Raw genomic sequence first — 12,177 nt, forward strand, 5'->3', positions numbered from 1 at the left:
GCAAATGCACAGTAAATCAGCCAAGGGAGACAGCTTTTTTCGGCGTGCCTCCTGTTACTGCTACGGCATTCACATGGTAGGCCAGTTGTGTTATCAGAGTGAAACTGACTGCCTCTCTCTGGTATCATTTATATCTTGCACACCGGGGCTAGTAAATTTGTGCAGATCTGTGGCAGTAGTTAGGTTTAATATTCTCATCAGCTTTATTAGAGAGGACTGGATTCCAGATATGCTTCCACTGGGAAGGAAAGAAGCCTCTGTTTGTATAGCTCTGCAGCAGTGTAACCGAAAGAGTGACTTTGGCTATAGAGAAACATCTCTCTATAGACGTGGGGCTGGAAAAAGTTGGCATTCTAGCAGCCATGCTGCTTGTGCTTTATTTATTTACATTTATAATCCTGCGCTTCCTTCAGGGAACCCAGAGTAGCAGACATGGTTATGTTTATCTTTACAACAACCCTGTGAGGTAGGTTAGGCTAAGATGAAAGTGACTGGCCCAGAGTCACTCAGTTTTGTGGCTGGATGGGGATTTCAACTGGGTCTCCCCAGACCTAGTCCAACACTTTAACTACTACACCACTCTGGCTAATGACATGTTACATTTGGAGGTATGTAACCAAATTACATTTAAGAATTAAAAGCACCTTTGGGGAAAGAGAATTGAGAGTGAACAAGGGGCATTTGTGCATGGACGTAACAGTTTCCCCACTTCCCGTGTGTCTGCTCCAGATCTCCCTCCCTGCCAAATGGCTCCCCGTCCCACAATGTGGTTCTAAAAGTGTGTTTGTTGGGCAAAACCTATTTTTGGAACCCTGCAGTGGAGAGAGAAAAACATGATGAAAAAGGGGTTAAGCACTCTCTTCTTCCTACAGCTCCTCTGCTCTGAATAACCCTTTCTGGAACTATTTTTAATTTTGAAAAATGATGTTGGGGCTCATACACATTTTTGTGAGTAATGTGTAACCAGCTCATTAATCTCTCACCAAAGAGAGAATGTATCATAAGTTGTGCAAAATGTTCTCACAGGAAAATGTCACCATGAGGTGACAACGCTCAGAGGTTTTTCCAGCCCTGCTCTTTCTTATTCACGCATCTCAGTGTGGTGAAATCAAGATTCAGCTGTTTGAAAAGTAAGAGGCAGTTCTAAGTAGAAATAGTGGGGCCTCTTCTTTTTATGGGGTGACTCCTACCTAGGACCAGTGTTCCCTGTAACATCTGATTTCCAGATGTTGTTGACGACAGCTCCCATCATCTCCAGCTGCAATGGCCTTGGGCTGTGGATGATGGGAGTTGTAGTTGACAACATCTGGGCATCCGTGTTACAGGGAACACTGCCTAGGACCCCTTCCCATGTGCTGTGAATTTGGTTTGTATCCAGCTCTTAATGCAAGAGTTAGAAAGGGGTGTTACCTGTACATGGATCAATCAATCAATCAGTCAGTCAATCAGTGCTTCCATTAGAATCCCCTAGGATTTCCTCCAATGTGTTGTGAATTTGGTTTGTATCGGCATGTAATTGCAGAAATTATTGATACACACGGACACACACAGATGTGGTGATTTCATGTCTTCTTCCCTTTGGAAAGTAGATTGAAAACTGGAAACAAATTTCATTTTATGTGGTTGAATTTTAATCTCCTCTATATGATGGTTTATTTCACCGACTCAGTAACCATGGAGAAATGCCATCCCATATGGATGGCCCACACTTGCTTGCTCTGTGCTTGATTTTATTGTACATTTCAGGACTCCAGCTAAATGTGTGAACTGATTCCACTGAAAAATACCGCGTTTTACTGAGGTGGCAGCTTTTTTGTTGGTGTTAAGTCTGTGATGACTCATTTGCACATACTAGTCATTACTTGATGTTGCAGTCATCAAATGATAAACATGCATAACAGAATTAATCGAAGCCGCAAGACTCATTAGTTAGATACAAAGGTATATAAGGCCGTTCACAACGTGGTGAAATTCCTACATAGAATTGTGCCCTCCTGACATGGATACGGGGGGTTGGGGTGGGATTTGCGCTGAGGTGGGAGGAGCGAGAGCATCCAGTCTTCTGCCTTTGGGTAATCATCACGAGGCTGAGTACTTACAGTGCACAGTGGGAGGCAGTGTCCAGTTTTGTTCCGTTGTGGTTCTGGTGCCAAGTTTACTGCCCACTCCTTGTACGTGATGCACAGCAATAGACCCGGCGATATTCTGGTGCCTTCTGAAAAGTGTCTGGCCTCGCCGACCGAAGCTGAAGGGATGGCACACCGACCTTTGCAAACTCCCGGCTCACTCCCATCGGAGGACAGCAGCCTTGCTTCCGGGACATGACTCTGACTGGAACCGATTGCTCAGTGGTTGTTCTGCGCCTAGGACCATTTGGGTTTGTCAGAGAGCCCGGGGTTGGCCCCTTCTGTCACCCCAGCATCCAGTATGGGGGTCATTTGCTCACCAGTGCAACTGATCCTCCTCCCACTCTTGGACCGAGCAGTGGCTTCAAAAGGTGGTTCGGGTGCACAGAGTTTGAACGCCATCCACCAGTATCACAGGCCATCCTAACTTCAGTATTTGGAGCTTGGGTGGATGGGTCATGGCCTTTTCTGGACCCGTCTTTCCCCACAGCCCAGAGGTGCACCTAGGTAATTTTGGAGCCTGGACCTAAAGGCCTTTGGAGCCCTCATCCCCGCCCCAGGCCTTTAACATATTCCCATCCTCCATATTGCTTTTCCCACTCCCCGCCGTCTCTGAAGCATGCAGCACAGGTCACAATCACACTCGGATGCCCAGTGCCGTGTGGGCCAGCCAGTTAGGGCTAGGGTTAGGGTTAGGGCAACCACACCACCCAGGTTACAGGTGGTTATGGCAACCACAGCACCCAGGACAGACTAAAGAAGATTTGGGGGGCCCCAGGGGGTGTGGAGGCCCTGAACTTTGGTCCTGAAGTCCAGGGGTAAGAGCACCACTGCCAGAGCCATCTTGGGATTCTAGTCTGTAGGGCTGCTTGGGGCCGTGGTCTGATGCCTGGTGGGGGGAATTATCTTGCCTGCCTTTCTGAGTGGCAATGAGATATCAGCATCAGCATTGCCCGCTGATTCCCTAGTGCCTTTGCCCCCCACCAGGTCTTCTGTTGGTCCATGGGGGACCAGTGAACTTTCAGATACCTTTCAAGAGTCCATTTGGGATACAGTCATGCCAAAGCTGTCAGGTGAGATGGGTGGCATAACTCCCCCCTTTGCTGGTACCCCCCCATGTTGACATTGGTACCCCAGATGTTTGGCAACCACAGTTGACAAAAGGGGCATCCCCCTGTTTGAACTGGCAGCCTTGGGCCTAGTACACTACAGTGTTGAAACACGTTGGTTAGGAACATAGTCATGCCAAAGTTGTCAGGTGAGATGGGTGGCATAACTCCCCCCCTTTGCTGGTACCCCCCATTTTGACATTGGTACCCCAGATGTTTGGCAACCACAGTTGACAAAAGGGGCATCCCCCTGTTTGAACTGGCAGCCTTGGGCCTAGTACACTACAGTGTTGAAACACGTTGGTTGAAACATGGACACATTGGATTGGAAGTATGGTAATGCTTCCTCTCTGCCCAATCTTAGGCCTCATTATTTTTGTGTTGTGAGCCTCCCAGAGAACAAAAAAGTTGTTTGTTTGTTTATTTAATTAATTATCTACTTGGACCCTGCTTCTGCCGAGGGCCCGTTTTTGGCTTTTAGTTTCCTCTGTAGTTAACCTAGACCTGGTGCGGGCTTGGCAACTGTCCTTTCCGCAGTTTTGTGTTAGCAAGTAGGTTAGCTGCGTTGAGTTGCTTATTGACCACTCGTGCAGGTCGACGAGGCTGCGTGTCTGCTGACTGTGCTGTGGCTGTGAGGTTCTGCCTGCCCCTAGTTCTCGGGCCTGTCTTTTGACGGGCTTTTGGCAGGGACCCATCCTTTATTGGGTTTCTCAAACTGGCCTATGATTGGTCGACAGAAACATTTGAGTGTGGGTAATTCCCACCCACCCCTTGGGTTCCCCATCAGCTTTACAGGATAATTCCCCCAACAGGCACGTTTTTGGACTTTGTGAAGGAATAATGGGTTTGGCAGAGTTATGGACGAGTCACAGAGTCTGGGTTTGGTCTGAGATGCTTCTGGCTTTATTACAGGCTGGTCAGGTTGCTGCAGGTTGCTTTTGTGCAGTTTGGGAGTTGACTTTGGTTTCTTTGCAGGTTACAATATAGGGTCCTCTGCCTGCTTTGCCCCCCACCCCAGGGTCTACTTTTTAGGTTCTTCCTTTTGTCCTGCAATCACATGTGTCACAGTGGTGATCTTCTCTTCTTTTCTGGCAGTCTGATCATGGGTGATCTCCAGCACGACTTGGGAGTCATGCCTTGGGCCTGGGTCAGCACCATCTATCTGTGGCAGAGCTACCCGGCTACGTGGTTCTTCCCCCCAGTTTTCCTTGCAGCACAGGGACTGGCCCCTCAGCAGGTCTCAGCAGGATACAGCTCCCTTAGCCTCTGGAACAGCTTGACTTGGAGTGGGTGCTGTTACTTGGTTCGTCTTCTGTGCAGTTGCATATAGATGATCATGAGTGACATGTTACTTGTGGATAGTTCTCTGCTGTACATGTGTATGACAGGGCATTTTTAAAAAGTGCACCAGGCACAAAATGTGCAGTTCTCAAAAGTGGGGAAAGGTGCAGTTCTAAAACAGTCTTTGTGCAGTTCAAAAATTCAAGTCATACAAAAGCTGCATTATGTTAAGATGATGTAAATGTGGCTGATAAGAGGGAGAAAAGTAAAGTGAATGGTCCAGGCTCTTCCAGAACTCAGAGCCTGATCAAGCATATCCATTTCTCCATCCCCTGCCAAAGTATTTCTGCAGACTCCACTACTAGGGATGTGTACGAACCGGTTTGGTGGTCCTTTCTGGATCGCCAAACTGCTCTGGGGGTCTGGAGTTCAGGCTGGTTTCTTACTTTTTAAGAAGCAAGGCGGATGCTCATCTTCCCCGCTGGGTTTTCCCCGCTGGTCCTGTCTCCAAAACCGCTGGTGCGGGGCGGCTGCGTACCTCCTTGCTGCCTTGGTCAGCTCTGACTAGACTGATGTTGACCAGTCCGATGCTGACCGGGCGGCAAGGAGGCATGCTGCTGCCCCACACCAGCAGTTTTGGAGGCAGCAATGATGGGGGAAACCCGGGGGGGGGTGAACACTCTCCCTGCTTATTAAAGGTACCCCCCCACTGGTGAACTGGCCAAATGCCAGTTCGTGCACATCCCTATCCACTACTGCCCCCCCACCCACCAGAGTATGCACCAATTGATATAGCACTCTTCTGCAATAATGCTGTCAAATTATTTGTTTTTTTGAGGATTTTCTAGGTAGGCTTCTAAATGTCATGGTATGCGGCTATGGGCCACCTCCAGCCTCAGAAGCAAGATACCTCTCAATACCAGTTTCAGGAGAGCAACAGCAAGAGAGAGGACATGCCCTCACCTCTTGCTTGTGGGCTCCCCAGAGGCATCTGGTGGGCCACGGTGTGAAACAGGATGTTGGATTAGATGGGCCTTGGTTTTGATCCAGCAGGGCTGTTCTTATGTGCTTATGACTCTAGGCAATAAAGTATGTGTGCATAGGCAAGGAAAATGCACAGCTATGTGTTGAAAATCCTCAAAAAGATAAGATTAACTGAAAGAAGGGTGAAAAAAGACTGTTTCAGTTTCATAATCCAAACCTGACTTTTAGTTTTGCAAGAGGCCCCCACAAAAGTTATTTCTTGCATTCTGCCAAAGGGTAAGAACGTTTCCTTGCTCAACTCATTCCGGATCTTTCTCATCTTTATAATATCCCCCATCTCATTTTTAACCAGAAGAGTCCCAATCTTTGTAGGCTCTTACTATACACGGAAGCTGTATTGCACCCCAGGTAATTTTTCTAGCACATTAATTTTAATATGAATCGAGCTTCACAAGCCCTTTTAGAAACTGTTAAATTCTCCATCTGAGTATGTTTACAGAAGCCAGGGCTATATGGAAGAGAAGCTCTAATCAGATTGTAGCTACCGGGGTTAGGTGGATCAATTATTTTGCAGCTGGAATTGATTGCTTTTCATTGCAGGCCCGAGTCCTTTGATTACATGTTTTGGAAGTATGAAATGAATAGCTTTGGACTTATTACAGCCACGGGTACTAATCAGCATGTAGCAGAGAGACCTCGCTTGCCAAGTTTGCGTCCATGGCACGAGGAGACGCCTTTTAATTCATTGGAACTCTTCGCCGTCCCATAATTGCACGCAGTGTTAACACTTTTTAATACAATTTTAATTCAGAGATTATTGCTTGTTTGCAGAACAACACCGTTTGGAAGCCAGACCCGTGCCGGGAGTGCGGTTGCCATGGTGACATTGTCCTGTGCGAAGCCGTCGTTTGCAAAAACCCTCACTGCAACTTTTGGAAGGTACAGCAACGGGATGACGTCTGCGTGATACTTGAATTGTGCAAAGGGCGGGACACATTTGAGTTGAATGGCTCTTGGTGACATCATTCCTTCTCGCTTTCATGTTTTCATTTCAATCTTTTGCAACACCGTTTTCTTTTCTGTGGGTATATCCAAAGCCTGGCACTGTTTTACAGACTTGCTTATTAGTGACAGGGTACGGGATTAGATTGATCACTTCTAAGAAGTTCTCCAGGTATGGCTTATTTTACCACAGCCCAGACTCTCCCTGGTAGGAGAGACCTACCTTCTGTACCAGTCACCCAGTATTCTGTTCCCTCAGACCAACATAGGAACATAGGAAGCTGCCGTATACTAAGTCAGACAATCGGTCCATCTAGCTCAGTATTTTCTACACAGTCTGGCAGCAGTGGCTTCTCCAAGGCTGCAGGCAGGAGCCTCTCTGAGCACTATCTTAGAGATGCCAGGGAGGGAATCTGGGACCTTCTGCATGCAAGCATGCAGATGCTCCTTCCAGAGCGTCCCCATATCCCATAGTGCTCACACGTGTAATCTCCCATTCAAATGCAAACCAGGGTGAACCCTGCTTAGCAAAGGGGCAGTTCATGTTTTCGGGCAAAATACAAAGTGCTGGTTATTACCTTTAAAGCCCTGAATGGCTTAAGTCCAGGTTACCTTAGAGAGCGCCTTCTTCTGCATGATCCTTACCGCACATTAAGGGCATCTGAGGAGGTCTGTCTCTAGCTACCACCCGGTGCGTCTGGTGGCGACTCAGAGACGGGCCTTCTCTGTAGCTGCTCCTGGGCTATGGAATGCACTCCTGGCAGAAATCCGTAATTTGAATTCATTATTGGCCTTCAGGAGAGCCCTGTTTGGCCTGGCCTTCCAAAGTTTCTAATTTGTTGTAAATGTTTTTAACTTACTGTAACCTGGTTTTCCAGGGTTTCTTAAAACTATTTTGAATGTTTTAATTGTTTCATGGTGTTTTACGGTCTCTGTTTTTAATTGTTTTGTTTTGTTTTACTGTAAACTGCCCTGAGCCATTTTTTGGAAGGGCGGTATAGAAATCGAATATTCATTCATTCATTCATTCATTGAATTTATAAATATGGAAATCTCTCAACAGTGTACAGAATTAAAACCTAATATAAAATATAATACATTTAAAATTCATAAAAAGATAAACAAAATAATAGATAAAACACATTAAAATTTAAAAACTGCTTAAAAAGCAGTCTCTGCGCCTCCTGCTGATTGTGTTTCCCACAGCTGTGTGCTTTGTTTAACAAATGGCAGTCTTAACACAGGTTGAGATTGTGGGACGAATGACTGGAAGCTGGGTTTTCTAGACAGATTTGTGACACTCCCTGGACAATCTTTTTCTTCTTTAGGGGGAGGTGCTCCGAATAGCCCCTAATGCTTGCTGCCCTATGTGCGTTTCACAAACGGAAGGATTTTGTAAACACGAAGGACGTATCCATGGGGTAAGCTTTTCTTGGGTATTTCTTTCAGCTTGTGGTGTTTTCTTGGAATAAATTGCTGGGTAAATTACTTTGAGAACCCTTCTTTTGTTGAAAAGCAGTATATAAGCTTAAACAACAACAACATAATAATAACAGCAACAACCATCACGTGGCATCCCCAATGGGAACTTGTTTGGCTCTGCAGAGAGGCATTTAGGGAACATCATTTTGGGAATACAGTATAAGGGAGAGTGCGGTTTGGCTTGTTTGCCAATCTGAGATAAGTTTGCTTTCTTCATCGTTGGCCTTCTCAATAGCTGCAAAGTGTTGCATTCATCTGCCCCGGCCACGTTTTGACTGTCTCTAAGTTTTGTCTAGTCCTTGCACTTGGGGAACTAGGTCAGAGAAGTCAGACACTGCTTCACACATGACCGAACCAAAGTGATTGCTGCAAATTAACTTTTGGGCTGATTCCCAAAGATGAAAAAAGAGCTGGCACATTCCTTGCTGCCAACTGGGTCACAGAGACAAGCCTTGGCGTTTTCAGTCCAAGAAGATAGTCACGTTATTTTGTGGGGAGACTGCTCCTTGCATGGCAGCTTGGAAGGCACGGGCAAAGGACGGTTAATCATATCTGGCTCCTGTTCATTGTAATTTCTCTCTCATTTGTGGAAAAGAGAAGTGCCAGGAATAGGCTACAATGCCAGTGGTGGCCTCTCTTGGAAGCAGATGTGACTCTGGAGAGCAGGGCTAACAAATGCTGTATGCCTTGTTAGCAAATGGAACCTCCCATGTTCAGAGATAGCATACTTCTGAGTTCTGGAGACAAACAGGAGATAAGCAGGTGAAAGTCAGCAGTGGAGATTAGAATCTTCCTTCCTTCCTTCCTTCCTTCCTTCCTTCCTTCCTTCCCTCCCCCCTCTTTCTTTCTTTCTTTCTTTCTTTCTTTCTTTCTTTCTTTCTTTCTTTCTTTCTTGAATCCACAAGGCAGATTTTTGGGAGGTCTATCTGCAGCTCTTGGCCAAGATTGTTAAATGCAACTGTAAGTTGAGAGGCAGTATGTCTCTGCATACTAGTTCTTGGACAGCAAATGCTGGTGGGTTGGGCAGTTACCTTTATGCCCTGCCGGTGGGCTTCTTTGAAGGACCTGGCTCTCTACTCACTGTTGGAAAAGGGATTCTAGGCCAGATGGGGTTTCCTTCTGATCTGTTTCTTGGCAGTACTTATGCCCCATGTTTTCTTCTTACTTGGCTGCTGACATCACTTCCCTCTGCTTGCTTCACTAATGGGACTGCGAGACAGCCCAGACCTTGGATCTCTTGCCAACAAGCTAAACAGGTCATAAAATGAAGAACCTCCAGAGAATATAGACGTTTCGTGTCTTTTTCAATTGACAAGCAAGGCAATCACATTTCCACCTTTACATTATTTTCCGGGTTGCATTTTGGACAAATGCAAACATTAAAAATGTATGACCTGCTTTTCCTGGCTTTGTTTTCATCATGGGCCAATCATGGGGTTAGAAGGAGGGCAGACCAAGGTCAGGGTCGGGTCCAAACCTGCCTCTCTTCTTGAGTTGCCAATTTGCTGATATGTGTTCATCTGTGTCTGTCCCTGTAGCATGATACTGAATGGACTGGCTCTGGGTGCACAACCTGTTCTTGTGCCAACGGAGAGGTTCTCTGCACTCCCAAGTTCTGCCCGGCTCTTTCTTGTGAGAGAGGTGAAGTAGAATCCTTCAAGCCAGGAGACTGCTGTCCACGGTGTGTTGGTCGTGGAGGTAAGTGAATGGAGGCGAGTGAGGTGTGGAGAGGGGCTGTTTCCATGAGTTCAGTGCCTTGCAAATGTAGGCAGTCTCTGTCTCTTGCCGTTTTGAATCTCAACTATAGATTCAGGTCTTGTGGTAGCAAGCATGACTTCTTCCCCTAGCTAAGCAGGGTCTGCCCTGGATGCATTTGGATGGGAGACCACATGTGAGCACTGTAAGATATTCCCTTCAGGGGATGGAGCCGCTCTGAGAAGAGCAAAAGGTTTCAAGGTCTCTCCCTGGCAGCATCTGAGAGAGATTCCTGCCTGCAACCTTTTAGAAGCCACTGCCAGTCTGTGTAGACAATACTGCGCTAGCTGGACCTATGGTCTGACTCCGTATACAGCAGCTTCCTATGTCCTGGAAACTAAACAGGTTTATTAACAGGGTTATATACAGTTCCCTGGCAGAGCTCCGAGCACAGGCCTGCTGCCGGGTCTCTCCTCGTCCAAAGGAAGAGAGGGAGATCAGACTGTATGTAAGGAGAGTGCACAATTAATTTGCTAAGCCTGCAATACAGCACAGGAGGGGGAAATGATCATGTGGGAGGTGGGTGCAAGCTTTGACAGCATCGTCCTACCCAGCACTATAACCCAGCATATTAGCAAGGAGGCCTGCACCTGCCTCCCACATGATCACTGATCAGGAGCATGCAGAGTTCCCAAAGCTTAATTGTTGTGTGAACAAGCCTGCAAGCCTGCAAGTCTACCTCTTCGCTAAGCTGTTGCTCATATAGAACATTTGTTTATAGCTAGGTAAGGGAAACCCAGTTTTACAGCTGTTCACCAGAGTTTATCAAACTGTAGGGAACAGAACTGGAGTTTTACAACAGCTTTTGCTGGTCCTTTCAGGGCAGTTCTCCACCTAGGTCTCCACCTTCTCATTTATGCTTAAAGGTGCCTCTCGCTGGCCCCCCGCAGCAAGCACCCGTACCGTCCACTATTGCACATGCTAGTATGTCCCACTGCAGGGACTGCCACAGTTTCTCCAAAGCAGGGACCAAGGATGCCGCAGACCTTGGACAGCTCCCAGGGCTATAGGTCAGGACCAAGGCCAGAGCTGATCACAAAGATTCAGAGCTGGGTGTTTCAACAAAAGGGGAAGTTGCTCCAGCAATGCGCAGCCTACTGCTCAGGCAAGTTGGCTTGGCCCTGCCCCATCCAGGTGCAGCCTTTGATCCTCAAAGGAGCCTTGACTGATTTTTGCAGATGTCTGCTGTGATGGTGCTGGGGAGCCTCCATTATGGCTGGGAGATCTGTGGAAGGTGCCTCCGAATCAGAGGATGCCAGCAGGGCTGCATCCTCACTGAGGGTGCATCCAGTGCAAGAGTTCCTCATGGCACAGGGTCACAAGGTGCCTGGGTTGGTGGTGCCTCTAATCCAAATTCTGTCCCAGACTTTCCACCCCATCCCTCATTCGAGGGCTCCAGGGTCTGGGATCATGACACAGGATGAGTTTACGTAATAACTTTACGATAAGCGTGAAGAGAGCCCTTTGAGTGTACATGTGCAAGCTTCATGCAGAAGTCCGACAGAATGCGTAGAGGTTGGAAGCAAGGGCAGTGTGCATGATCCTGCCCATTCCCTCTTCATTCTGCGCAACTTCTGCACAATCCAAAGATGAGATATCTTTGTGAAGGCTCTGTGATCATTTTGCTTTTATGGGGCTAAAAAGGGATAAAGGTAAAGTGTGTCATTGAGTCAGTGTTGATTCCTGGTGACTACAGAGCCCTGTGGTTGTCTTTTGGCAGAATACAGGAGGAGTTTATCATTGACATCTCCCATGCAGTATGAGATGATACCTTTCAACATCTTTCCTATATTGCTGCTGCCTGATATAGATAGGTGTTTCCCTAGCGGGGATTCGAACCGGCAACCTCTGGCTTGCTAGTCAAGACATTTCTCCGCTGCACCATTAACAGAAAAAGGCCCTTTTAGCTTTCAGTGGATGTCTTTCATGTGTGTTTGCATCTCTTTCTGACCAGAATGGGGGCATAGTGATAAGACCAAGTAACTAAAGACACATTTTAGGAATACTTGACTGAGTAGTGAGATTACCCTCTGCAAACGAGAATGTTGCTGCACTAATTCTGGAATATTCCGTGAACACAGAAAAACCCAGTTGCCTTACCTGCCTTTTAGAGACTTGCTCTTTCGATGGCCAAAGGTTCCAGGATGGTGAGGAGTGGCGACCCAGCCTGTGTGCTAAATGCACCTGCCAGAATGGGACTGCGAAATGTTTCACAGCACTATGTCAGCCTGTCTCATGTAACAAGGTAAGATGATTCACCCTATCATTTTCTTTGCATTTCATTAGCTTTTTAAGAATTATTATTACAAGCAATATACTTCGCATTAGAAATTGTCATCCAGGTAAAACGACTGGGATTTTTGGAAATCTTCATTAGAACAGGCCATTGTATTTTTTGGTGTGTTTACTACTATGAATGAAGGCTGAACCAATATGAG

The 12,177-nt window shown here is 46.8% G+C and overlaps 1 protein-coding gene across 4 annotated transcripts in view; it reads left to right on the forward strand.

The window, feature by feature from the left end:
* Positions 1-12,177, forward strand: part of FRAS1 (Fraser extracellular matrix complex subunit 1) — a 383,137-nt gene that overhangs the window by 132,870 nt on the left and 238,090 nt on the right. For all 4 annotated transcript variants that reach the window (XM_053252057.1, XM_053252060.1, XM_053252061.1 and 1 more), the window contains 4 exons: positions 6,332-6,439; positions 7,831-7,923; positions 9,523-9,682; positions 11,851-11,984. In XM_053252057.1, the coding sequence (XP_053108032.1) occupies positions 6,332-6,439; positions 7,831-7,923; positions 9,523-9,682; positions 11,851-11,984 (495 nt within the window). The remainder of the gene's footprint in view (positions 1-6,331; positions 6,440-7,830; positions 7,924-9,522; positions 9,683-11,850; positions 11,985-12,177) is intronic.

This window comes from Hemicordylus capensis, chromosome 5 (assembly GCF_027244095.1).
Source record: "Hemicordylus capensis ecotype Gifberg chromosome 5, rHemCap1.1.pri, whole genome shotgun sequence".
Lineage (NCBI taxonomy): Eukaryota > Metazoa > Chordata > Lepidosauria > Squamata > Cordylidae > Hemicordylus > Hemicordylus capensis.